Raw genomic sequence first — 27,235 nt, 5'->3', positions numbered from 1 at the left:
GAGTGCTGGGATTAAAGGCGTGCGCCACCACCGCCCCGCTCTAGCCCAGTTTTAATAGGTAGTCATTTAGGTCTATCCCTGTGAGAGTGAGAGCTGCCCTGTGAGTTTTTCTTCTTGATGAAAGCCTAGTTGCCAGATGCTAGCTTGGTAAGTATTTGACAGCAGAACCTGAGTGCTTGATGTTGAGTGAATCCTCAAAACTGCATTACCACTTAGGAAATATAGGGCTTTTCAAAGGACAAGTTAAGGGGTCAACTGTTAGGATCCAGCATTTCTAGATCTTTTGATACCTCAGGACTAGACAAGCATACTCATTCCTGCCATATAGAATAGAAGTAGAAAAAATGAGCTTGTTTGCTTCTGCAAAGTGCGAGTTTGGGAGTGAGGGCAGGCATTTGGGACTAGGTTTGGGAAAAGATAAGCCTTGTTAGGAAGGCTAGTTACTTGCTAGTTCCAGTAAGAGAATGAGACAGCCGATCCTTACAACAGGCTAGATGTAGGACTAGTGGTGTGCTTGTTTACTTAGGGAACTGTTGCCATAACACTGACAGAATCTAGCCTTCTCTTTCCTAAGAACTGCATCAGGGTGAAGTGAACGCTAAGACCTGAGATTTGAGAAGTTAGGCAGTGAGATTGTTTTGAGATAAAGCTTTACTGTGTCTGGGCCTGGCTGGTTTGGGGCTTGCTATGTGCTGGCCTAACTCAGATGCACCTGCCACTGACTCTTGAGTACTGTACTTAAAATTTGTGTGCCACACAGTCTTAGAAGTCTCAAGACGAGTAGTTGTTTCCTTTCATCTACCTATTTTTTATTTATTTTTTTTGGTTTTTCAAGACGGTTTCTTTGTGTAGCTTCTCTGTGTAGCTTTGCGCCTTTCCTGGAACTCACTGTAGCCCAGGTTGGCCTCGAACTCAGATCTGCCTGGCTCTGCCTTCCGAGTGCTGGGATTAAAGGTGTGCGCCACCACCGTCCCGGCCTCATCTACTTCTAAGGATAGTTTGAAGTCCCAGTTCAGCCTTTCCTGAATGCTAGATTTTTACATTAGTTAATCACATCTTGCACAGTGGTAGCTGGATGTTAGAGAAGTCATTGAACAGATGAACCTCCAAATTAAGAAATGGTATTTTGTGGTGAGTTGATACTGGCTTATATCCTAGGCTGGCTTTCAACTTACTGTGTAGCTAATATCCTTAATTTGTCATTCTTTTATGCCCTCCCCCAAATTGCTGGTGTTAGACTGCCCTAACATACCTAAACTTTTTTTTTTTGGTTGAAAACTTGGGCTTGCTAGGTACTGTGTAGCTCAGGCTGACCTCAAACCTGAGGCAAACCACCTGCTGCTTTAGCAGGCATGTGAGTGTGTGCTTCGAAGGGTATGCCACCATGCTTTTTTTTTTTTTTTTTTAAATTTAATAAAAACATGGTAAAGATGAACCCAAATAGTCGGTCTTGTTCTGGTCCTGGGAATACTTGTTAGTATTGCCACTTTGCCAAAGAGGTGCCCTTAATATGGCCTCAGTTGTACTTGATCACTAGTAAATAAAAATGTAGTCGGGCTGGAGAGGTGGCTTAGAGGTTAAGAGCACTGCTTATTCTTCCAAAGGTCCTGAGTTCAATTTCCAGCAACCACATGGTGGCTCCCAACCATCTGTAGTGAGATCTGGCGCCCTCTTCTGGCCTGCAGGGATACGTGCAGACAAAACACTGTATACATAATAAAATAGAAAGTAGCTAACCATGTTCGACTGTATGCATTGGGTAGTTTGTTCATCTTTCAGTGTTTTTGGGCATCTGAGTAAAAAGTGCAAAATGTTTAGGTATAGAGGAAATACGAAGGTTCAAATATTTTTCTGTATAGTACTTCCTCTAAAGTTTTTAGAGTGCCTAATGGCACTCGCAGGTAAATTGATAGAATGGGCATCAAGTGTAATTGTGCTGGCTTGTTTCTTAGCTTTTTAAGTAAGAATTTCTCTTGCTTCTGATATTTGAAACCCTTTCATGGTGGTAATGGATGGCAATTTTGTCCTGTTTAATTGCTTTTGTGCATTTTGTTTTTGTTTATGAGACAGGGTTTCTATGTGTAACAGCTCTGGCTGTCTTGAACACTCTTTGTAGACCAGGCTGGCCTGGGACTCACAGGTCTGCCTCCTGAGTGCTGGGATTAAAGTGTGTGCCACCACTGCCCAGACACTTGTGTACTTGGTATTGATTTGAACTTGAACACAAGTCATGTGTCAAAGGGAAAAAGAATTAAGATTGGACTTTTCATAAATTAGAACAATTAGTATTACAGTTTATTTCCTTTTGAGTTACTTGAAACAAGTTGTGGATGTTTCATGAACACCTACCTACTGGTAAGTTTAGAAATAGTGACATTAATGCTCATCAGATACTGCTGTGTGTGTGGTCGGGGGTGAGTGCAGCCTTCATAAGTGTTCATAGCCACTGAAGGGTATTTTTGGTTTGACAGTCTTGCTTTGTACCTTAAGGTTGACTTTGAGTTTCTGAGCATTGGGATTATAGACATGAACCACTTTGCCCAGTTCTTAGTTTTTGAACAAATAGCAAATTCCATGTTGGGGATGGGTGAGGGTTCCTGGGTAGATTGCTCCTCTAGCTTAGGTTTTGCTGGAAAGTGATTTGCTGGAAGTGTTATACAAACATTCAGGCAAGATTGGTGTTCTTTCTTGTTGCTTCTAATTTTTCACCTGACCAGAATCCAGTCCGTTGGGGGAAGGGCTAGGTTGTGTAGAAGGAACATTCCCATTGTGGGTGCCTTTTTCCAGAGCTGGGCTAGCATCTTCAGTTGAAGCAGCCTTGTAGATGACTTTCGTTTTGTCTGTGAAGTCAAAATAGAGAATGACTGAGTAATACTGTGGTGGTTTGAATGAGAATGGCCCCTATAGGCTCCTGTATTTGAATGCGTGGTTTCCACTTGGAGGAACTCTTTGGGAAGGATTAGATGAGGTGGCCTTGTTGGGGGTGTGTCACTTGGGGTGGGTTGTTGAGGTTTCAGAAGCCTTCATGCCTCATCGTTCCTAGTTAGCCTTTCTCTGCTTGTTTGTGGGTCAGGATGTAAGCTCTCAGTTACTGCTCCAATGTGATGCCTGCTGCCATGCTCCCTGCATAAAGATTGTGAACTCTAACCCTTTGAAACTGTAAGCTCCCAATAAACCCTTCTGTCAGTTGCCTTGGTCTGGTGTCTAGCATCACAGCAATAGAAAAGTAACTAAGACAAACACAAAACTTGTCCAAATACAGGAACTCCAGAGGGTGCTCTGTATCTACCATTTCATCCCTTTTAGAATGAAAGATTTGTTTTTCCTTTGAGATCCCTAATGTGTTAGCACTTTGTGCACACTTTTCATCACTCTGTAACATCTCATACAATAAAGCAGTAGAGAAAAGTGGGTTTAGGTAAGTAATGACAGATTCTGAAGGAAGGGAAGGCAGGAAGAAGCTTTAGGGGAATCTGATCAGATGTTTCAGACTGCCAACCCCTACTTTCCTCAATCGGTTGGTTTTTCTTTTTTTTTTTTTTAAACCCCTATGGAGTGGTGAGGAACTTTGAAGACAGGAGTCAGGAAGGTCCCCTCTCCCATGCTCTCCCACTTCAGTAGAAGAGATGGGTCAAACTTTTCACTCAGTTTTGGTACCGGGGTCTTCAAAATCGGCCTTTTCAAGGTCTTGACGGAAAATCCAGAGTCTCACATTTAAGGTTATCACAGGTCTTCTAGGACCACAGCCCTTTAAGCCTGGAACCTAATTGTTGGCTCTAGAAGTGCCATCCCTTGCACTGTTTATGAAAGTGTTGCCCACTTATTACCACTGGGTAATAAGTGACAGGGTTGTTTAGAGGAGAGGCTCAGACTTAGGTTCTTTCCCAGTTTTGAACCAAAGGTTCTAGTGGTTCTGTAGTGTGACCAGCTCTCCTTTTTGGCTTCTTGATAACCAGGATTACATCTAAATTGCAAAGGGAAAGTTGGCGTTTGCTAATATAGTAATGGTCAATTCCACCAGGCAAAGTTTTGTATCTGTCTTGAGGTGCAAATCACAGTTCCTAGGGTCTGGGAAGAATCTCAGCTTTGGTTTTACTGAAAATGTGATGCAACAGAATAAACTGGGTGGTTAGGAAAAAAAGATGTTGGGAAATAGATATTACGAAGCAGTGTTGAGCTTTTTGTTGTTACGGAGACATTCATGAGAGTTCAGGGATGTAACTCGGTGGCAGAATGCTTTCCTAGCATGCCACATCCTGAGTTTGATTTCCCACTACTAGAAAGATACCTCCTGGACATGGTACATAATGTGTAATGTGATGACCACTTGGAGGCTGGAGAATCTCCACTTTGAGGCTATCCTGAGCTACATACAGAAAACAAAGATCGAGGGTAGAATTTTTACTTTGTACACATGAACTACTCAGTTGAATACTCAGTACCACAAAAACAAGAGTACTGTGGTGGCTGGTGAGGACTCAGCAGGTGCTCACTGCTAAGCTGTATGACTACATGTGTCTATGTGCATGTACACATGCACACAATTTAAACGAATTTTTTTTTTTTTTTTTTTTTTTTTGGTTTTTCGAGACAGGGTTTCTCTATGTAGCTTTGCGCCTTTCCTGGATCTCGCTTTGTAGACCAGGCTGGCCTCGAAATCACAAAGATCCACCTGACTCTGCCTCCCAAGTGCTGGGATTAAAGGCGTGTGCCACCACCGCCCGGCTAAATGAACTTTTAAGACCAATTTGTTCTTATGTATATGGGTTATTTCTCTGCATGTCTTTGCACTGCATGCAGTGTCAATGGAGGCCAGAAGAGGGCATCCTCTAGGACTGTAGTATGAGCTGTCTGTGAGTCCTGTGGAAGAGCAACCATGAGCCATCATCACTCCAGCCCCTGGAAGTGCTCTTTACTGTTCGGCTGCCTCTCAACCATTCAGAAGCACTTTGAGTGAGGGATTCTGGGCTTTTTTGAGGTTCAATTAGTTCTGAATATAATAAACTTGCTCTGAACTTTTTAAGAAAAATGCTCTTAGCCAGGTGGTGGTGAAGCACACCTTTAATCCCAGCACCTTTAATCCAGAGGCAGTTGGAATCAAGCCTGGTCTACAAAGCAAGTTCAGGACAGCCAGGGCTATAGAGGAACCCTGTCTCAAAAACAATATGTCTGATTTGAGTAATCAGTACAAATCATACCAGTTATGTATTTAAGAAGTCTGTGATTGAATGACTGTAACCAGAATCTTTGGATTCTGTTGCATTAGGACTGTCTTGTGTTTTTTTCCTATGGGGGCACTAGGGTAATAGGACTCTGACCTGGTTATAGAAAATGGAATACTGTAAGAATGCTGAAGCTTCCCAAACACCCTAGAAATATCTTAGGTCCAAGGTAGTTGTGTCCTATCATAGTGAAGGTTCTTTGCTTAGACAAAGTGGTCTCATATTGCCTGTCCCTTGAGAAACTCCACAACTTGATTTTCTCAACTGAAGACAGTGCTACCGATGGAAATGACCTTCACTCTTTAAAGTCTTGCATAGTTTTCTTGCTACCCTGCTTCAGGTCCCTGCTGGGAACCTCTTGTTGGAAGCTCAGGTCTAATGTGGCAGTACTCAAAGGGGAGATGATTCAGTACTTACCCTTGGGAGGCTTGATTTTCTCATAGCACCGGAAGATAACAATGAAGAGAATTCCTTCTGCAAGTTGGAAAATCATGTAGAGAAGAGGAAAGAAGAAAAGTGGTCCAATGACTTCAGGGGGGAAGGTCACGTTGAGGATGGTAGAACAGAGTTGAACATTTTGGAATCCTGTTTCCATGCTGATGGTGCGCCTGCACCTGTGTGGTGGGGAAATGTGCTTAACAGAAGACAGTTGGCAGCTGCCATGCCTACCCTTCCCCTTTCCGATACTTTAGGTCTACAGCATCCAGCACAGGACAGTGGGAGGAAACAGGAAGTTAAAGTACACATGGGTTTGGAAAAAGTTAACCTGACTCCTCACCAATCTAACGCTGAGAAGGATGGTGACTAAACAGTACAGAAAGTTTATAAAAGGCTGTGTGTGTGCGTGCATACATAGGCTGCCGACTACTTGGCCTCGTATGTGCTAGGCATGTAACTATCCATCTGGCCCCAAGGAAGCCTTTTGAAATGTTGGGAAATTTTGACTGGTCTTCTTTTATAGAATTGCTAAGTTAAAACTTGGAAGTGACTGGCAGATAAGTAAAACTGGGAGCCAGTATCATCAGCTTGTTAAGTTAGTTGCACATAATAACAGAGTTGCATGTAGTTGCACATTTGACTGGACAGTAGGAGGTTGAGATGTCACAGACCTCATCTTGTGCCTGTTTGTAGCTTACATATCTTTAGCTCTGGAACTTGTCATCAAAAGTAAACGTCAGTCCCACTATGTATCTTTGAAAGCTTTACTTCCCCTAATTTTGCTTTGCATTTTGTGGATTGACGAGCAAGATGTTTATATTTAATGAATACATGTTCCAAAGTGTGTTAAAATAATTTGCTAGCTTTAGTATATTATGAGTACTGCTATGGCCATTGTGATCTGTAGCTCCCAGAACTAGTTCTGCAGCACTATTGTTATGGCAGCCTTTTATTTTGTGTGGTACATGCACAGTAATTTCATCTTTATCAACAAGACTGTAATAGTGGATTTTGTGTGTGTTTTAAAAATGAGTTTCTCTTGGAGTGTCGGGAAATTCTACTAATGCAGTGGTTCTCAACTTGGGGGTTGAATGACTATCAGGTTACCTAAGACCATTGTAAAGCACATATTTACATTATGATTCATAACAATAACAAAATTACAGTTGGGAGGTAGCAATGAAATAATTTTATGGTTGCGGTCACCACCACAAGGAACTGTGTTAAAGTGTTGCAGCATTAGGAAGGTTAAGAACCACTGTGCTATAGACTCCCGCGTAAGTATTTTATCTATTTAGGCTAACAGGTCTCTGATGTTCCCACAGACCCTGAAGTTGACTGTTCTTTTACTGTATTTGTGAGTTGGGTTGTGCTGTAGCTAAAGACCTGAGCTTGGAGTACCACATAGCATAACTTCATCCTACATTGTTGTCAGAAGAGCAAGGAGAGTGGACAAGGAGTATTAGCAGTGGCATTAAGGCTACCCCAGTGCCGCCAATTGCCAGGCAGCTCTGGGATGAGGGATCTCAACACTGGGAGAAGGCAGACTTTGTTATTAGTGCAATCTCCCTCCCAACCCCCCATAACTTCTTACTGCCCAAAGTCCTTGTTCAGTTGGTGCCTTTGACTATGTGCCAGGAAATATTCTGCCCTTAAAGGCGCTGAGGCTAGCCGGGTGGTGGCGCACGCCTTTAATCCCAGCACTCGGGAGGCAGAGGCAGGCAGATCTCTGAGTTTGAGGCCAGCCTGGTCTACTATAAAGTGAGTTCCAGGACAGGCTCTAAAGCTACACAGAGAAACGGGGTCTTGGGAAAAAAAAAAAAGCTCCTGAGGAAAATGGAACCCAAGAGACTTACCTTGGATTGAGCTGGAAGACAGCAGAGAGAACATAGCCCAGCAGGAAGCCACTGAAAGGCATCAGGGAGGAGGTGGCCAGTAACGGTGGTGTCATGGCGAACATGATGCTATTGCCCACATTGATGACAGAGAGGACCGTGACAGCCACGCTGAGGAAGAAAGTGGTAATCATTCCTCCCTGGACATGGGAACAAGAGGCCATTAGAGGGGTCGGAGTGGGCCCAGAGCAATGGGGGAGACACAGGTATTTGGTAGCAGAGATCATTTTTATTAGAACAGGAAGGAGATACAAAAAGCCTGTATATCCCATCTTTTTGGGTTTCTTGTATAAGTAGCTAGAAAACTTACATTTGGCTAATACTTTAATGACTAGAACATCAGCCAAGCATAGCCAGCTGCTTTTGACCTAGTCCAGACTGCTGTGAAATTTTCAGTGATGTGCTGTAGCTGTGAAGGGATGAGATTCCCTGGTCCTATGAACATGATACTTAATAATGACATTTTCAGTCTGTAAACATTTGCACAAGACTGCCCCTAAAAATATTTTGGAGCTTTTCTCAGCCTCCATTACAGGGAAGGACTTCATTATTTTAGGAGAGCAGTTCTCAACTTACGGGTTACACCCTCTTTGTGGGGGGGGTGTCAAATGACCCTTTCACAGGGGTTGCCTAAGACCATCAGAAAACAAAGATTCATAATAGTAGCAAAATTAGTTATGGACCAGCAATAAAAATAACTATGGTTGGGGGTCACCACAACATGAAGGGACTGTTTTAAAGGGTTGCAGCATTAGGAAAGTTGAGAACAACTAGGATGAACTGGACTTGTGGAAATTGCCAAGAGTCATTAGAAGCAAAGCTGATACACAAGACGGTTGTACCAGGTAGCCTACTTTTTAACTCTAGTGATGTGTAACCCTACAGCTTGCTTGTGTGACTAGGAAACTAGATGGGAAAGTTCCAGAAATGTGTAATAGCATTATAAACTCTGCAGATCCATCATGTCCCCTCCTCTAGGAGAGTGAGGTAGAAATGTGTATTGGGGGCAATGGCATGTGTTTATCCTCAAAGTTAACTTTACAGTTGCATTTTCTATACACCACTGTGAACATTTAGTAGGTAGGGTCTGGTGAAATGATCGCTTAGGGTTTTCATTATGAAACATAAGGATCTAAGTTTTTTTCCATGCTCTTTACAGCATGCTCCAAAATGACAAAAAAAGTGTAAATTTGTCTTTGTTCTTCATCTTTTGAATAAAGAAATAATATAGCAAAAAATTCTTGGTTATCAGTTATTTCGTAATGATTATGCTGCAACTTGACTCTGGTTTCCATTTTATTCCTGTGTGTGATGTTTACTTGTTTTTTTGAGACAGGGTCTCACTGTGTGGTCCTGGCTGGCCACCTAGAACTAACTTGCTCTGTACAGGAGGCTGACAAGGGCTGAGCTCCAATATGAAAAAGTTGGAGGAATATGAGTACTTGACCGGTTGCACATTCTCCTAAGGGCAAGCAATGATATGGTACCTTCTCTGCCATCACAGTGTTTCTTCAAACTTCTGTGAACTCTCCTTGAAATGCTGGAAGTGTTCCTGCTTCCTCTTAGTCTCTTCTAGTCAGCCAGGTTTGCCCTGTCGCCCTCTGTTCTCTATTGGTCTCTCCCCTGGCCTTCAGTAGTCCTACAGACTCTTAACCAGACTTGTTTGCCTGCTGTTGTTGGACTTTATTTCTTTTTTGTTATTTTACCTTTTTCAAATATAAACTCTGAAACAGCCAGCCCTCAAAGTGTATGGCAGAAACTTTAAGCATCAAAGAGGGATTATAAGCCTAATTTTATTTTAATTACACTACAAGGTGTGGTATGTGTATACACACACACACACGTACACACGTACACACGTACACACACACGTATGTATTCTGTGTTCCCTTTTTCTCCTGGCTCTTCAAAAGTATTTGTTCACATTACAGTCCCATTAAGTAGTAGATACACCAAGAATAGACTATTTTACCTTTTTAAGGGAAGCCTGCTGTGGTTTGAATGAGTAATCTCTACCCACCTCCCCACATGTCTATAGGTTAAAGGCAGATCCCTGGGGTGATACTACTAAAGTACTGTGGGCCTCAGGGTGTGGAGCCTACCAGAAGGTTCTTAGGGCATTGGGGGCATGGTTTTGAGAAAGCTAAAGGGGTCCTATGCTGTCTTCTCTGCTCCGTCTTGGAATGTGAGTACCTGATCTAACACATGTTCATGCTATGACAACTGCCCTTGCCAAGTGATCCAGCATCCAACTAGAACCCCTGGGACAGTGAGTCAAAGAGAAGCTCTCCTAAGTAGCCTATGGTGGTAATTGCTCAGTTACCATGCTTTATTTAAGCAGGGCCCCGAGTTCTTACCTTGATGATGTAGGGAACATATTGTGGCCTTTTGGTCTTGAGGAAGATTCCTATGCTGCAAGGAATGAGAACCATGACCAGTGATATCATAATGCCCCCATAGGGCACCTTGTCCTTAAGATCTCCATCATAGATCCCTCTGGTGTAGATGTACAAGAGGAGAGGCATCATGCCCAAGGCTGTGAAGGTGGAGCAGGTGGTCATCACAATGCTGAGTGGAAGATAAGGGAAGAACAAAGAAGCCAATTAGATGTTAGAGTCCCTTCTGTTACCAGACAATGTGCTGCATACATACCTTATATCATTTTTTGGGTGGTGGTGGCGGGGGGTTTCAAGACAGGATTTCTCTGCAATTTTGGTGCCTGTCCTGGATCTCGCTCTGTAGATCAGGCTGGCCTCGAGCTCACAGAGATCTGCCTGGCTCTGCCTCCCGAGTGCTGAGATTAAAGGCGTGCGCCACCACCGCCCAGTACCTTATGCCATTTTCTTGAGCAGTAAACATGCTGAGTGAATATTGGAGTTTTGACTTCTTCCAAATTGCACATAGTAAGTGGCTGATAGAAGATACAAGCACAGGCCTGCCCAGCTTCTTCAGACCCCATATGCTTTATTGAAGAAAGTGCCATTCCGGTTTAAAGAAAATCACCTTTTCTTGATTCATTAATGTTGGAGGGCCCACCTCACTGTGTGTACCACCCCTGGGCAGGTGGTCCTGGAGGCTGTAAGATTGAACAAGCCATGAGGAGTAACTGAGTAAGCAGCACCCCTCCGTGGCCTCTGCTTCAGTTCTGCCCTCCAGGTTCCTGCCCTGACTCCCTTCAACAATGGCTGTGATGAGGATGTATAAGTAAAATAAACCCTCTACTCCTCAAGTTGCTTTTGGACATTTTATTTTATTTTTTGGTTTTTTGAGACTGGGTTTCTCTGTGTAGTTTTGGTGCCTGTCCTGGAGCTCGCTCTGTAGACCAGGCTGGCCTTGAACTCACAGAGATCCGCCTGGTTCTGCCTCCCGAGTGCTGGGAATAAAGGCGTGTGCCATTGCCGCCCAGCTGGACATGTTGTTATGTCACAATATGAGAAACCCTAATAAGACAGGCACAGAAAAATTCAAGATTGAATGTTAAAAATGTTTAGTGTATCAACAACAATGGAAAGTCTTAATTTTGAAAGTGATACCTACTAAGTTTGTCACTGAACTGGTAAACAGTTAAAAAGATTTCCTACGATAAAAGGAATAAAACAGCATTGTGTAACCACCTCTTTTATATATTGCAGTAGACAGCAAGAGAAATAGTGGATAGGAAGAGGAGAAAATAAACTTGATTTTTTTTATTTTGCTAAGGACTGATCATAGAGGAAAATTTTCCATTATAACTAAAAAGAACAGGGTTAGAAACACATGAGCAATGTAAAATAATAAATTGAGATCAGATATGCTACTAACAGAAAAAAATTAGTTTTTTTGTAAAAATTTTTTTTTAAATTTATTTTTAAAAATATTTTATTTGGAACTAGGAGATATGCTGAAAAATATGGAGTGCTTCACGAATTTGCGTGTCGTCCTTGTGCAGGGGTCCCGCTAATCTTTTCTATATTGTTCCAATTTTAGTATACGTGCTGCCAAAGCGAGCACTGTAAAAAATTTTTAATTCTTTATTTTTGTTTTATGTGCATTGGTGTTTTGCCTGCATGTATGTCTATGTGAGGGTGTCGGATCCCCCAGAACTTGGAACTACAGACAATTGTGAGCTGCCATGCGGGTGCTGGGAATTGAACCCAGGTCCTCTGGAAGAGCAGCCAGTGCTCTTAGCTGTTGAGCCTTCTCTCCAGCCCCTCAAGAATTTTTTTAAAGATGGCATTTGTAACCAAAATTATAAAATATTTAGAAATAAATTTCAAGGAGATGACAAAGTCTTTACTGAAGAAATTATAAAATATCATAGAAGGGTATGGAGGAAGCCATAAGAGCTATACTATATTCATGGCAGAATGGGAAGAAGACAAGATTATTAAGGTAGTGAGGTGGTTTGGGTGAGAAATGTCTCCTCTATGCTCAGGTAGTTGAAAACTTGGTCCCCAGTTGGTCCCCAGTGCTATCAGTGAAGGTTATAGATCCTTAGGAGGGAGTGATTTGGTGGAGGAAGTATGTCACTGGTGGTGGGCTTTGAGGTTTTCTAGCCTGGCACCAATTCCTGTTTGCTTTTTCTACTTTTTATATACGGATGATGTGATCATCCAACTTCCTGCTCCTATCATCAGGCCTTCTCTACTGTCATGTCGTCCCCATTATGACAGAACTGTCCCTCTGGAACTATAAGCCAAAACAGTCGCAAAATTTGTAAGTGCTGGGGCGGGAGCGATGACTCAGGGAATAAGAGCATTGGCAGCTTCTGGAGGACCTGGGTTCAATTCCCAGCACCCACATGGCAGCTCACAACCATCTGTAACTCCAGTTCCAGGAGATCTGACTCCCTGTAAAGAGGACATCAGGCAGACATGTGGTTCACAGACACATGCAGGTAAAACATGTACACACACACAATGCAATGCAAAGTTAATCAAAATTCTAAGAATTTTGTAGATTTGAAAGATGATCCTAAAATTCAAGTGCAAGAGTAGAAAGGTGAAAAATTGTTAACATTTTCATGAAGATAGAAAGACCTGTAAAGTCACTGTAATTATGAACATGTACTGATAGAAAGACAGCCACATTGACCAATGAGATAAGAGTCCAGATAAATGCTCAATCATCTTTGACTAATAAGAGAAGTGATACTAAATAGTATTGGAGGAGAAAATGAATGGTACTTAAGATTTATTCATATGGAAAATGTAAGATTAGATCACTCATAAAAATAAGTTCTAAGTTGATTTAAGATTTCTATGTGAAGCTGGGTGGTGGCGGTGGTGGTGGTGGTGGTGGTGGCACACGCCTTTAATCCTAGCACTTGGGAGGCAGAGGCAGGCTGATCTCTGAGTGTGAGGCCAGTCTGGTCTACAAAGTGAGTTCTAGGACAACCACAGCTACACAGAGAAACCCTGTCTAAACAAACAAACACCAAAACCAAAACAAAAAAATTTCCATGTGAAAGGCAAATGTTTTCAAGTTTTTCAAAGGAAATATAGGAAATATCTTTGTAGACAGTAAAGGATTTATTAGACCTCTGACTAGTCAAGACAAAACAGTACAGAGTTGACTAAGTTAGAAGCACTAAGTGTAAGACGTCATTATCAATGCATACATGTAAGTCCCACACTGTGAAGAGATACATTCAAATCACTTTGCAAATCAATAAAAAAGTTCTTTCAGAACAACCCCATAGAAACACAGTTCATCCCATTTCCAGATGAGGACATCCAAGTGACTAGTTTACCCATGAAAAGGTGCTAGGCCTCCCGTGAAGTCCAGGTGAAAATGTGATTGGCTACACAATGACCAGTTGGCAAAAATGACAAAGCCAGATGATTCCAAATAAAAAGACGTGGAAGTTCAATTCCCAGCAACCACATGGTGGCTCACAACCATCTGTAGTGGGATCTGATGCCCTCTTCGGTGTGTATGGAGAGAGAGAGAGAGAGAGAGAGAGAGAGAGAGAGAGAGAGAGAGAGAGAGAGAGAGAGAGAGAGAGAGCGCACCAGGGGCTGGAAAAATGGCTTAGCACTGAAGAATGATTGCTGTTCATCCAGATGACCCAAGTTCATTTCCCAGTGCCCACAATGGCTGGCTTAACCTCCTGTAACTCCAGCTCCAGGAGTTCTGATGTCCTCTTCTGGCCTCAGCAGGTACATGCACACACATGGCACACACATACATAGACACACTCACATACACATTGGAAAAAAAAAGAGCGAGAGAGCCAGGAATGATGGTGGCAGCTTGTAATCTCAGCAGTCAGGCGGGGGCAGGAAGATCAGAAGTTCAAGGTCATCTTTGGCTACACAGTGAGTTCAAAACCAGCCTGGGCTACATGAGACTCCATCACAAACAAACAACCTAAAACAAAACAACAACAACAACCATAACAAACGAAAAAGTTTAAAAAATATATCCTTAGAGTCGCTGGAGCCAAGTCCTGGGAGATACTCTCTCTGAGGTGTGGCAGAGGGAATGAGATTGAGAAGTGTTTGGGGGTTTTTCTGTGCAAGCTATTGGGCTCTTTGTAGAACTGACAAATGGTGTGTTTGTCTTCATGTCCAGAGAAACCATGCTTACTTTGGCTTTGTGTCAGGAGTTCTAGAGTGTGTTCTGGGACTTTGTGTGCCTTGTCCCGTTAGATGTGTAGAGCCATGGTCCCAGAACCTCAGAAATTTTCCTCCACAATCACAGATACTGGGGACTGGCTGTCAGAGGTATCCATCCCCAACCTGCTGGCATCTATGACTGTTGTGATCCTCAGTTTACCCTAAAGGACCTGGATGGGAGGTGACCTCCAGATTCTAGCTCCTAAGATTGGAACCATGGCAACATTGTGGACCTTGTTTCTGGTTATGATGGGATGGCATGTTTGTATTTTCATTCTTCCTTTCTATATATGTTCTTTTTTGTTTTTGCCTTTTTCAGACAGGGATCTGATGTAACCTATAACTCCATGTGTCGTGGAGGGTGACCTTGAACTCCTGACGCCTTCTGCCTTCGCCTTCCAGGGGCCTGTGCCACCATACCATGCTTACTTCTAAGTTCTTCTGTTTTGAGATGGGCTCTCAAGCATTCTCCTACCTCAGCCACCCAGCCACCCGGGTAGCTGGGCTAACAGACATGCACCACTGCACCCAGCCCCTTCTTGCTTGAGAATGAGTGCAGTGCTTAGGCCCTCTCCCTTCCCTTTTTTTTAAACCTGTAAACTTGAACGGAATAGAAAGATCAGAGGCACAACCTGAGGACACTGTGAAGTGACCATCCGGTCTCTAAGGTGAAGTGGGAAATGTGTAGGAATTCCAATGGCTTCCTGTGTCATCGTGGGAAACTTGTAGGGACCCTGGGGTGGTGTCCAGGCCTTTTGTCTCCCTAGCCACTGACTCTGGCCTGTTTGGGGACCAGCAGGTGAAGAAAGGGAGCAGGACAGTTTGAGGATGGCAGCAAGAGCAGTCAAGGCTGTTCCTAACAAGCTTGCTTCCTCTGGGTGTTTTCGCTTGCCTTGGTGTCTTTGAGGAAGGACCTGCCCTGCCTGGCTGGCTGGTGTTCCCCCTCAGACTTAATACATTTGGAAGACAGAAAAACCATGGGAGAGGGCCCTGAGCCAGCTCTGGACACAACTTTTGCTCAGCTCTTTGGAGACCATTGGCAGGTTTCTTGACTGTTTCCTCGTGAGGAAAACAGAATAATAGGAATCTCACCGTTTACTTCTAACTCTGAGTGGGACATGGTGAGCTGAAGGGGAGGCCTCGAAGTAGACCTTGGAGCCACATCTGACCCTTAGACATTGCTTGGCTTGCACAGCCTTTTAGATACGTTTGGATGACTTGATGATGTTTGAAATTTTGGAGATTTCACCTAAAAATGGAGGTTCGATCTTCACTTGAGAAGCAGAAATCTTGAGGCTGGAGAGATAGCTCAGCTGTTAAAAGCACTGGCTGCTCTTCCAGAGGACCAGGGTTCAACTCCTAGCACCCACATAGTGACTCACAACCATCTATGGCTCCAGTTTCAGGGGATCCAGGGCAGTCTTCTGGCCTCCATGGACACCAGGACATACACACAGTGTCCCTGCATACATGCAGGCAAAACACTCACATATATAAAATAAAAATAAATGTGTCTTAAAAAAAGAAAAGCAGAAGACTGTGATGACTGTGGATTCCTCTCCTATACAATATGCATGTCTGATCAGAGGGTCCAGTGCCTTTGAGCCTGGCAGGCTGCCTCCATTCGGTCTGCCAATGAACAGGCTAGCTTGCAAAACATCTGAGCAGACACACCAGCTCTGCAGCCAGCCAGACCCTGACCAAAGGTGTTAAGCTCTCAGACTGTTTCCTCATCTGTGAATGTGGTCAGTTACGGCACTCCCCCCTGTATATACCCATCCATGCCAGCCACCCAAACAAGGACCAGTGCAGGATGTATACAGTGGACAAGAAGGGTATTAAGAGAATAAAATGGGACTTTGTTGGGGGCTGGTGAGATGGGTCAGTGGTTAAGAGCACTAGCTGCTCTTCCAGACGATCTGGGTTTGATTCCTAGCACCCACATGACAGCTCATAACCATCTGTAACTCCAGTTCTAGGGGAATCCAGTGCCCTCTTCTAACCTCCGTGGGCACTAGGTGCACGTGTAGTGCCCAGAGACATACATGCAGGCAAAACACCCATATACACAAAAAGCTAAATAAGTTTAAAATTTGACTTTGTTGAAAAGAATGTTTAGTTCCTGCCATCACTGTCACTGCTATAATGCATGTAGTAACTTCTCAGGACAACTGGGATTCAAAGTCTAGCAGGACAGGAGGATGATACTCACACTTGGCCAGTGGTGTCCGAGGCATGGTTAATGTGTATGAGGAGGGCAGGTTAGCTTCGGAGGAGGGGACTTTGACAGAAGGTGGCCACATCAACACCCATGGTGGAGTCTGGAACTTGGAGCCAGAGGCTGAGCAAGGAGCAGAGCTCAGGGGCCATGTTCTTGATCTCACCACAGGCTGGGTATAGTGGGAGGCCACCCACGTTCTAGAGCAGCTGATGTTGGAGAGGCCTCGTTAGCGGCCACCTGTGGTCCTCCATATGGTCCCCAACCTCATTCCTGTCCTGCTGCTTCCACAGGTACACAGATTCCCTCAGAGTGCCCCTTCTCTGACTAGTGTGACTCGAATTCCTTCGGCATCAGAACTGAGGTTTAACCTGGATTTCTTGGGACACATGAGGTGTGACAAACCTTGTCCCCCCCCCCCCCAAGGGCACTAGTATCGCTTGGCCTCGCTAGGAGAGCCTTCTCGGTTAGTTTTCTTTGTAAAGTTCGGTCCCAGATAGGATGCACATGGACCCAAGGACACAGGCTCTGGGTTCCTTGCTTCACCTGACATCGAACATCTCCACTAAGGACAGATCCAGAGGAGACTGCCTTCAGCCTGAGGCTTTGCTTCTGCTAGTGAGTTCAGCCATGGTGTGGACGGCCCAATCATGCTGAGAGGGCCTTCTCTGGGAGGCATTCACCACAACGGTCACATCTGTGTGCAGGACCGATAACTTCACCATGCCCGAGGAGTCAGGCTGTTCAGGAGAGGGACCTTGCTGGTTTCTGGTCAGGATGCTCTGAACTCAGGCTGTTGTTGTTGGCTTTCTCTCTGCTTGTCAGACTGAGTAGCGCCCAGCCTAACCTGGGCAAGTGCTGGGACCTCAATTCTCCCTGAGGTGTCTTCAGATGGCAATCTCACTACATCTGACAACTGGGTGAAGGGTCTCAGCATACCTCGGATGCCCAGATACCGGGGTGGTGGTGGGGGAGGGAGCCTGTGGAGTCTCTTCTCTGCGGGAATTTGAGATGCTCATTTGGTCCCAAGTCACTTTGGTCTCCCTGGGATGTTCAGAACCCATTACGCCCCTTCTAGATTTTTAGCTTCAGAGCCAACACCATGCCACAGTCAGGTGGCTTCAGTTGTCAGGGACTCTGGTTGAAATCTGTCTTCCTTTAAAGCAATCCTTGAGACACTTCTGTGAGTTCAGGGGTGTCTAAGATACCTCTGGACCAGCTTGACACCTTTCACTCGGTACTTGAACCGAAGAGACTCCAGAGCCTACCCCAACTCAGCATAAGTCTTTGACTATCAATGCCAACCTTAATCTAATTCTTACTCCCTCTTTTCCTGGCTCCAGCCCAGACTTTCTCCAGATTATGACGTCTCCACCGCACTCCATCCCACACCACTTCCTCCTAACCCTCAATCTTACCTGAGGTTCATGTCCCCCTTCATGGCCAAGGTGAAGAGGTTAGACAGGTTCCCTCCAGGAGAGCAGCCACAGATGAGGATGGCCAGTGCCTCAACTGTGTTCAGCCTGAAGACCTTGCCCAGGACAAAGGCAGTGAGGGGCATGATGCCATACTGGGACAACATGGCGATGACCACCCCTTTGGGCTTCCACAGGTGAGCCTTGATCTTGCTGAACTCCATGGTGCAGCCCAGTGAGAACATGACAAATAGCAGCATTAACACCAAGATGACACTCAGCGCCTTGTCTGTGGGGCGGCGGCCAAAGCCAGGTGGCAGCGAGAAATTGAAGGGGGCTGATACATTGTGCACCTCCATCCTCTGGCACAGCAGGGACTACCCTTGTTCTCTGCTGCTGGCCTTCCTTGCCCAGTGCTTGCTGGATGTTTTCTTTAGTTCCCTTTCAGACCAGGGTTTCTGGACAAAATGTAGCTGTGGACAAATAATAGATTATGCAATCAGCAGGGCCACTGCTCTGGTTGTGGCTCCACTTTGCTCAGGTTCCCTGACCTCTGGGCCTGCTGGGTGCCACTCATACGCAGCACAGGGCTGATTCTTTCCTCTGCCCTCCGTTCAGCATGCTTCTGTAGCGTTTCCAAGACCCACCCAGGACCTGCAACAAGCCAGGTCTAAACCTTTTCCTTTTCCTCTTCCCTTTAACTCCCACTTCCAGCTCAGTCCCTGATGCCTCAGGCTGTTTGCTTGGAAATGTGCCCTCCCCATGCCCAGTGAGTCACCATTTGTCCCCAAGTGAGAGGAACTGTGTTACCTGTGGTTCCCTCACATAGGCAGAGCCCCGAGGGCAGAGGGACAGTATAGGGACATGTGGTGTTGCTGTCTCCAGGAGAGGATGTGTCCATGGCTTTCCTCCTATGAGACTCTTGTATAATGTTTAGAGGGACCAGCCTTAATATTATACATCCCAGAGGCTCAGGAGACAGAACTACGAACGGTGAGGACTATTTTCAGGAAATCAGAATCTCAGCACACCGAGCTCTTTAGTCCATTCACTTTAATTCACCATTTAGTCTCTAGCTTTACAGTTATATACCCAAACAATCACAATCCTCCCCTCCACCCAGGTCACCCGGCCTGAATTCCTGCAAGGTAATAAAGGCAGGTAAGAGTCTCCTCAGGCAGTGATTGTCAGGCTTTCTTTTCCGACCTGAAAATGGAGTGGTTAAGGGAGGAGGTCAGCTGAGAGCTAACATCAGTTAGTATATCAAAAAGGGAATTTATGTGCTCAATCTATATTCCTAGGAGTGGTTAGGTAAGAAGTTAGGGGTCTAAAGAGTTAATAAGGCTGTAAGAAAGGAGGGTCTGAGCTAAATTGTGCAAAGCTATTACTTAAGGTCCACCTGACCTAGGCAGTGTCTCCTTGTGGAATTTACCTTAAATCAGGAGACTAGCTTGTGGTGATCTGGACTTTTATTTCTGTTAGTTCTAGAATGTGGCTAAGGGAGATATCTGATTCCAGTGCTGAAAGGCTAGAAACGGATGGGCTGGGGGGAAGGAAGCCTTTCCTGAGGCTGTTCTCCAAATACCTTGAATGTATATGTCCAGAGAGTGATCAGTCCACACTGTTAGCCCTTCTTAGGGAAATGTCAATTGGGAAAACTATGAAGGCACACATGATTTTCATAACAGAAGACAGCTGACATATAACAAGCCAAGTAACACCAAAAGCTCCTTGGAATTTGACTTCCTCTGGAGGAATTCCTTGATCCATTCAGGTAGTGACTTTGCCATAACCAGCTGAGTTCTTATAATATTTTCCTGCGGCCTGTAGCATGAGACCTTGTTTTTTGCCCATACCTGGATCACATGTGTCCTGTGGGTGCGTGTGGGGACACACAATGGATCTCTGAAAAGCTTACTTACCTCCAGAGGGTAGAACTTTCTGGAGCACAGTTGGATTCTTGGAAAACTGGAGACTCTATGCAAAGCCCAGCCCAGAGGGAACTCTTGCTGTGGAGACTAGCAAGGTGTGATGCCTGAGGCACCTGTGGTTTGAGAAACTTGTGACGAGAAAGCGAGGACAAGCAGTCTTTTCTTGCTTCCTGATGGTTCTACTTTTGTATGCTGAGCCTGTGTGTCTCAAGCTGGAAGCCAAGTTTGAAGCATGCAACATCAGCAGCATCAAAGAGGTGGGTGTGGCTGTCCTGCACCACACTCCTTCCATCCCTCTCAGGCGTGGGACAGAGTGGGTCTTTCAGAAGCACAGTTCTCTCTTGGCTAGGTGGAACTCACAGGCTCCAGCAGAGGCCTTATACATTCCCAACTGCTGAGATCTGTGGTAAGGCTTAGTTTAGGGTCACCTTCTTTTGGTTTTGAGATAAGGTCTTACTATGCAGCCCACACTGACCTTGAACCTGTGACATTCCTGTCTCATCCTTTCCCATGCAGGGGTTATAGGCATGAGCCACCAAACCGAGTGTGATTAGGACACTATGGGTTGAGGGTTGTGGCAGACTTTTGACTTGGTGTAATAACTTGAAAATGAGAGCTCCTTCATATACCACTTTTGTAAGGGCCTCAAATTTGGTTCCCAGCATCTATGTTAGAAGGCTTACCTGTAACTCCAACTTCAAGGGATCTGATGCCCTCTTCTGGCCTCCACAGGCACCCATATTAACATGCACACCTCCCTGTACATAGTGCTTATTTTATTTTAAATAAATTTTTAAAAGAAAGTAAGAGACTCCTCCACATTGGTGTTGGTGGCCTCTGGAATCCTGCGTAGATGAGGATCTGAAAATAGTCCATACATCACAATATCACACTGTGGGATCCCACAGTGACTCCAGCTTGTGACCTGAGTCCATCTTGACTTAAGGTCAGGGAGTTCAAGCTTGCTTTTGCTTCTCAAGGCCAAATAACAAGATGTTTGGCCAAAGGCGTGGTTACTAGATGTTTTGAGAATTAAGGAGGTATTTACGTTTGTTTGTTCCTTGAACCATGGTAAAGAAGTCTTTGGCCCCTCCTTGCTTTGGGTATAAAAAGGCTATGAGAAATAAATTCGGGACTGCTGCAGTATTCACTGAGATCCCTCCTGATTCTATCCTATGTCTCTGTCTTTTCTCAGTCCTCACTCTCCTATTCAGGTGAGTGGTCCCGACAGGTCGGCTGGTCCCGACATCACACCAGTGAGGCAGCTGCCCCATGGAGCTGTGCAGTGCATAGCATGTTCACTAGCCTGGCTGATGGATGTGAGGCTGACATCCCTTTTCCTCGGAGAGCCTCTGATGTGAATGCTTTCCTGATGTTTGGGTTGGACTGGTCTCAAGAGAAGGGTGGGCAGAGGGCTGGGCAGTGCATGTGAATGCTAGCTGTTCTGGAGCATTGAGGGTGGCCTGAAGAAGGATGCTGTCTCCCTTTGGAGAAAGCAAACAAACACAGACATTCTTTCTTTCTGCTTCCTGGCCACCATGATTTGAGTGGTTCTGCTTGCCATGGAAGATGAAAACCTTGGAAGCTGTGAGCTAAAATAAATACTTCTTCCCTTAAAGGATACCTGAATGCATCCCAGATTCGAGAAGTTAAAAGATAGCAAAGACTGCTAACTCCAGACTGCCTCAGGAAAAGGCCAGCAGAGGAACTGTCCAGCACTATGTAACTGAATTTGAACAGAGACCACACTTTAATCCAGACCCAAATCAAAGAACAGGAAAAAAAAATCATGAGATTGCAGCCTTCTAATGTAATAATTGGTGAAAGTGAGCATTACCAATCGGTGCTAAAACCCTTGGACGGAAATGTGGTTGGTGATTATGATGTTCACATAGAGTAGGGTTTCGCCGCACAGATTAATCATTATCGTGGGAAGGTATGTACTAAGAAACTGGGCAGTTACTGTAACCAGTTCAAATTAGGAATTACTGATCTCAAGGCAGATTCCTATTACATGACTCCTATCATATGAAATATAAGATGTCATTATAGGCACAATGTTGAATCCAAGTCTAACTAACTAGTCTTTAGACCCAGCTGGAAATATAAAGGCTAGACAAGGGAAAGAAGTGAAATAAAAGGAAACAATGAGACAACTTTTTTTTTTTTTGGTTGAGACAGCTTTTAATTACAGGACATTTAATAAAAATAATTGGAAGCCAGGCAGTGGTGGTGCACACCTTTATTCTTAGCACTCGGGAGGCAGAGGCAGGTAGATCTCTGAGTTCAAGGCCAGGCTGGTCTACAGAGAGAGTTCCAGGACAGCCAGGACTACACAGGAAACCCTGTCTTGAAAAACCAAAACCAAAACCAAGCCAACCTACCAAACAAACAAAAAAATTGGCATGTGCTTTTTAAAAAGGTAAAATGAATTCACTTATTATTATTCGGTGTGTGCACATGGCACATGTGTGGAGCCAGAGGACAACTTGGTGGAGCCAGTTCTCTCCTTTCACCTCTGTGTGGTTTCCAGGGGTCACCTCAGGTCACAAAGCTTACCCATCTGCAGTGCTTACACTTCGCATTCTCCGGAGACTGAACCCATGGCCTCATACATGAGCCCCACCATTGAGCTACGTCTCCCACCCCAAGAATGAACATTTTTAACTGCGAGGAAAATGTTATTGACTGACATTGGGTAAAAGAGGAAAGGAAAGGGAGAAGAAGAAACAGACTTAGATTTTCATTGCTCATTGTGAGGGACAAGTAGATAGCTGCTTAATTATTGGAAAACAGAGATGTTAATTTAATTACAAAAGGAACAAGTAGGACAAAAACCACAATATTCCAAGAGCTGGAGGTGCATCGAGTTCAATGGTAGGACACTTGTCAATGTGCTTGATGACATTGCTCCCAATGTCATCCTCAGTGTGTTGGATAGTCTTATGTCAACTTGACCCAGGCTCGAGTTACTTGAAAGGAGGGATGCTTAACTGAGAAAATGGCCTTCATAAGCCATAAGATCTAGCTGTAAGGCATTTTTTAACCTTTTTTTTGGCTGGGGGGGGGTGCTGTCCTGGAACTTTTTGTAGACCAGGCTGGCCTCAAACTCACAGAGATCTGTGCCTCTGCCTCCTGAACGCTGGGATTAAAGGCGTGCGCCGCCGCCGCTGCCGCCGCCGCCGCCGCCGCCGCCGCCGCCGCCGCCGCCACCCCCCAGCATAAGGCATTTTCTTAATTAGTGACTGCTAGGGGAGGGCCCAGCTCTAGGTTCTACAAGAAAGCAGGCTGAACAAGCCGTGAGAAGCAAGCCAGTCAGCAGCACCCCTCCATGGCCTCTGCATCAGCTCCTGCCTCCAGGTTCCTGCCCTGTTTGAGTTCCTGTCCTGGCTTTTCTCAATGTTGGACTGTGATGTAGAAGTGTAAGTCAAATAAGCCCTTTCCTCCCCAACTTGATTTTTTTAAATTAATTAATTTTATTTTATGCACATTGGTGTTTTGCCATGGGTGTTGGGTCCCCTGAAACTGGAGTTATAGACAGTTGTGAGCTGCCATGTGGGTGCTGGGAATTGAACCTGGGTCCTCTGGAAGAGCAGCCAGTGCTCTTAACCACTGAGCCATCTCTCCAGGACTCCCCCTCCAAACTTGATTTTTGATCATGGTTTTTCATCATAGTAATAGTGACCCTAGCTAAGACACCTAGAACCTTGAAGCAACCAACCAACCAATCAAAACTCATAAAAAAACAGCAACAAGCCAAAAGCCTTCTGACATTTGAGAATTATCTACAGAAGCAAAGATAATAGACCATGCAGTGTTAGCGTCTCCAAAGTGACAAGAACAGAAGGAGCAACATGACACTAATGTGACAGAATGAAGGCTAAGGTGCCTGTCCTGTCAATGGATGCTGAAGTAGGCTTACCTTGCCTATCAAGAGAACACAGATACACAGACTGGAGCTAAGTGATGCTTTCCTTTATACTGGGATCAAGCAACTGACCATTTAAGAAAGGGTGTTTTCAGAAAGATGGCTTGTGTGTGTGTGTGTGTGTGTGTGTGTGTGTGTGTGTGTGTGTGTGTGAAGCCCAGAATTTTTTTTTTTTTTTGAGATAGAGTCTTATGATGTAGCCCTGGCTGGCCTAGAACTCATTAAGTGGTTCTAGGCTACCCTTGAACTCACAGGTAGGCACCTGCCTGCTTCTGCCTCTTACATGTTGGGATTAAATTGTTTTATGGTGCTGGGAACTGAAGTCAGGGTTTTTCACGTGCTAAGCATGTGCTGTGCTACTTAACTACACTCCTAGCTCTGGTCATAATTTTATTATCATCTAAAGTGGAGATGAAGGAAGGCTTTTTATAATGCAGCTAGCAATAACTGGATAAATGGGCTGGGCGGTGGTGGTGCATGCCTTTAACCCCAGCACTCGGGAGGCAGAGCCAGGCGGATCTCTGTGAGTTCAAGACCAGCCTGGTCTACAGAGTGAGTTCCACGACAGGCTCCAAAGCTACACAAAGAAACCCTGTCTCAAAACAACAATAACAACAAACAAAAAAAATGGATAAATGGTCATCTTCGTATCAAATAACCAAGTGCAAGATTTCCAAAGCTGAGATTATAGGGGATGCAGGTCAGCAAACTCAAAGCAGGAGACTTTAATTCACCTTGTTGATCAATGAGAGATCACTGGGAAAATGAGCTGGGATATGGAGGATCTAAACATACTTACAGGAACAGAGAGGCTTGTCTCTCTTCCAAAGAATTTCATCTTTTCCTTTTTAAAAATTAATAATTTGCAATATTTAAAAAACAGCTTTAAAACGATGTATGTGTTTTCAGAATGTAAGGGCTTATGTGCTTGTCTGCACGATTTGTGTGCACTACACATGTGCCGATGCCCTTGGAGCCCAGAAGAGGGTGTTGGGTGTTGGATCCCTTGGAACTGGAGTTATAGGCAGTTGTGAGCTACCATGTGGGTCCTGGGAACTGAACCTGGGTCCTCTGCAAGTGCACATTCTTAGCAGCTAAGTCGTGTCTGCAGGGCAGGTCTCATAATTCCTCAAACTGAGGGAGGTGATGTAGCATACACACTGCATACTATGCCATTCTCCTTTGGGTGCAGTTGTCAACTGTATGGATTCCTTTTTGTTTGTTTGTTTTTTGAGATAAGATCTTGCTATGTAGCTCAGGCTGGCCCGGATGGAACTTGTGCTCTTTCTACCTTGCTCTCTAGGTGTCACCATGCCTGGATAGGACTGTGCTTGCTGTGAATCATACAGTGGGGTAAATGGAGACTTTGGACAGGCACCAGAAAACATTTAGATTTCAGAACACTTTGGACTCAGGACTTTCAGAGCAGGGAAGCAGCCCTATTTGCTTTCACATAAGGGAAAAGTTCTAGCCTAGAACTATCTAGAAAAGTGAAACATTGTGGAAATGGCGATCTCTGGGACTGGTCTCCAGCTACAGGAGTGTGTGGGAAGAGGCTCAAACTGAGGTGACCTTTTTTGTGGGACTCCTACTTGGAGGGAGGAGCTGGACAGAAAGACTCCAGAGTTATCTTCCAGTCTGAGAGAACAGGGTGTGACCAGCCGGGAAAGCGTAGCCAGAGAAGAGAGAGGGCTGAGCACAAAGGCTTCCTGTAACTCTAAGCGCCGCCTCTTAGTTATGTCTGTCAAAAGGAGTGCAGGCCTCTACTGTGCAGCTGGGGCTTGTCAGTGAGGACGACAGGAAAAGAGCTTTCCATAGACTCCTCAAGAACTGGTCCCGTTCTAAAGCAGGTGTGTCATGTGCTGAAAGGTACTCACAGGGGGGCTTTGAATTTTGAGGGGCGTTACTGGGGATTGAACCAAGGCCCTCACACATCTTACACCACTGAACCCTGTCCCCAGTCCTAAGACAGCTAGCTTGTCCTTATGCTTCCCATGGCTGGACACACTTTCACTCCCAAGGTATGTCTGAACTCTGTCCCACAAAATATATGTACAGATGCCAGAATCTAGATCTGGAAAGCTGGGGCCAGTGCCAGTTCAGGCGATGGTGGCAGTGATATTGATCATAAAGAACATGGTCCATCTCTGAAAGCTGCTAGTCCAATACATCCTGACAAGGCAGGGCCGGGGTGGGTGGATGGGGGACACCAGGTGTAGCCTGATTTGATGATTACCAGCTAGAAAAGAGCCCTTCAGTGCCCGTTAGTACTCTGTGCCATGTCCTCTTTCCCATGCATGGGGCTTTTTAATGGCTATGAACTGTTCTTTAATTTCATTCATTCATTCATTCATTCATTCATTCATTCATTCATTTGTGCCAAGGCTTGAACCCAGGACATTGGGCATGCTAAACATGTGCTCTTTCATGGAGCTTATCCCTTTGTAAAACTTCCCAGTCTCTTTGGAAAGAAGATAGGTATTTTTGTTTGTTTGTTTGTTTGTTTTTTCTGAGACAGGGTTTCTCTGTGTAGTTTTGGTGCCTGTCCTGGATCTCGCTCTGTAGACCAGGCTGGCCTTGGACTCACAGAGATCGACCTGGCTCTGGGATTAAAGGTGTGCGCCACCACCACCCGGTGGAAAGAAAGTTTTAATACTTTAACTGAGGAAGTTCTTTCAGTTATTCTGGAATCACTCCACCTGTGACTATTGCCACACCTCAATCCTCCACCAATTAGCCTGGAGGATGGCCTTTCTGCCTTCACCTCCTGAGGGCTGGGGCTGATATATGTGTGAACCACCACGCCCAACTGGACAGGAGTTGAGACCGCTTTGAAGACCGGGGTCTAAGCTGGGGACAGTGGCGTGTGCCTGTAATCCCAGTACTTGGGAGGCAGAGGCCGGAGGAGCACGAGTACAGTTTGTCCTCATGTTCCTCTATGAGGCTGGGTCGGCGTGGGAGAGCTTCACCCCCAAGTGCCTTGACCCTCTTGCAAATTTCAGCAAGCGCTTCATGGTCTGGCGGGAGCAGAGGTCATGAGGGTGTGCGGATAGATAACACCAGGACCCAGGGGGTCAGAAGTCCTCTCCAAATATTGATTTTCCTCCCCTGGCTTACATAAAAATGAGGTGACAGAAGATAAACATAAGCCTGACATGGAAAACAAAAATCTTGCCAACCAGAACGTTGTCTGAGTTTGGTGGTTCCAGTTTGAGTTTTTAGGAGCATTGGGACTCTGTTCAGGGACTTCTGAGACTCTGCAGATGCCACTTAGTATTTAATAGAAAAAACAATGGAGATTTGAGCTGTATAAAACCACTCTAAGCAGATGCACAGGTGATCCGGATGCGAACAGCTACAAGCACATGTGTCCCTCAGTCTGCCTCCAGCTACATCTTGGTATTTATTTGCAACTATCAATCTGCTGGGTCAGAAGGCGGGAGGCTCACAATTCCCAGTCCTGCCTGGAGGCTCAGGACTTGCTCTTCTGTACTTGCTACATAGTAAGTTGAATCCAGTCTGGGCTATATAAGACCTTCTCTTATAAAACAAAGATGAGCTGGGCAGTGGTGGCACACACCTTTAATCT

General features: G+C 45.0%; 1 protein-coding gene and 1 non-coding gene across 2 annotated transcripts; both read right to left on the bottom strand.

Annotated features, from left to right (window-relative positions):
* Positions 1-1,195: 1,195 nt before the first annotated feature.
* On the bottom strand, positions 1,196-18,146 carry Slc10a1 (solute carrier family 10 member 1). Its single transcript, XM_052739427.1, has 5 exons — positions 17,791-18,146; positions 9,913-10,123; positions 7,517-7,695; positions 5,640-5,836; positions 1,196-2,840 (listed from the first exon to the last, which is right to left on the bottom strand). The coding sequence occupies exons 1-5, from the start codon at positions 18,144-18,146 to the stop codon at positions 2,698-2,700; spliced, it is 1,086 nt and encodes a 361-aa protein (XP_052595387.1). The 3' UTR covers positions 1,196-2,697.
* LOC128111408 (U6 spliceosomal RNA) lies at positions 11,439-11,545 on the bottom strand. The gene has a single exon (XR_008218646.1). It is a non-coding gene; the product is annotated as a U6 spliceosomal RNA (small nuclear RNA).
* Positions 18,147-27,235: the final 9,089 nt, after the last annotated feature.

Source organism: Peromyscus californicus, unplaced genomic scaffold, assembly GCF_007827085.1.
Source record: "Peromyscus californicus insignis strain IS unplaced genomic scaffold, ASM782708v3 Scaffold_15__1_contigs__length_86483966, whole genome shotgun sequence".
Taxonomy (NCBI): domain Eukaryota; kingdom Metazoa; phylum Chordata; class Mammalia; order Rodentia; family Cricetidae; genus Peromyscus; species Peromyscus californicus.
This window is presented reverse-complemented; position numbering and strand designations above follow the sequence as displayed.

Coding starts and splice junctions, on each gene's coding strand:
- Slc10a1 (XM_052739427.1), bottom strand. CDS start 18,146: ATGGAGGTGCACAATGTATCAGCCCCCTTCAATTTCTCGCTGCCACCT. Junction 10,124..17,790: donor AAGGGGGACATGAACCTCAG/GTAAGATTGAGG, acceptor TCTTCCACTCAG/CATTGTGATGACCACCTGCT. Junction 5,837..7,516: donor GTCTTCCAGCTCAATCCAAG/GTAAGTCTCTTG, acceptor CCCACCACACAG/GTGCAGGCGCACCATCAGCA.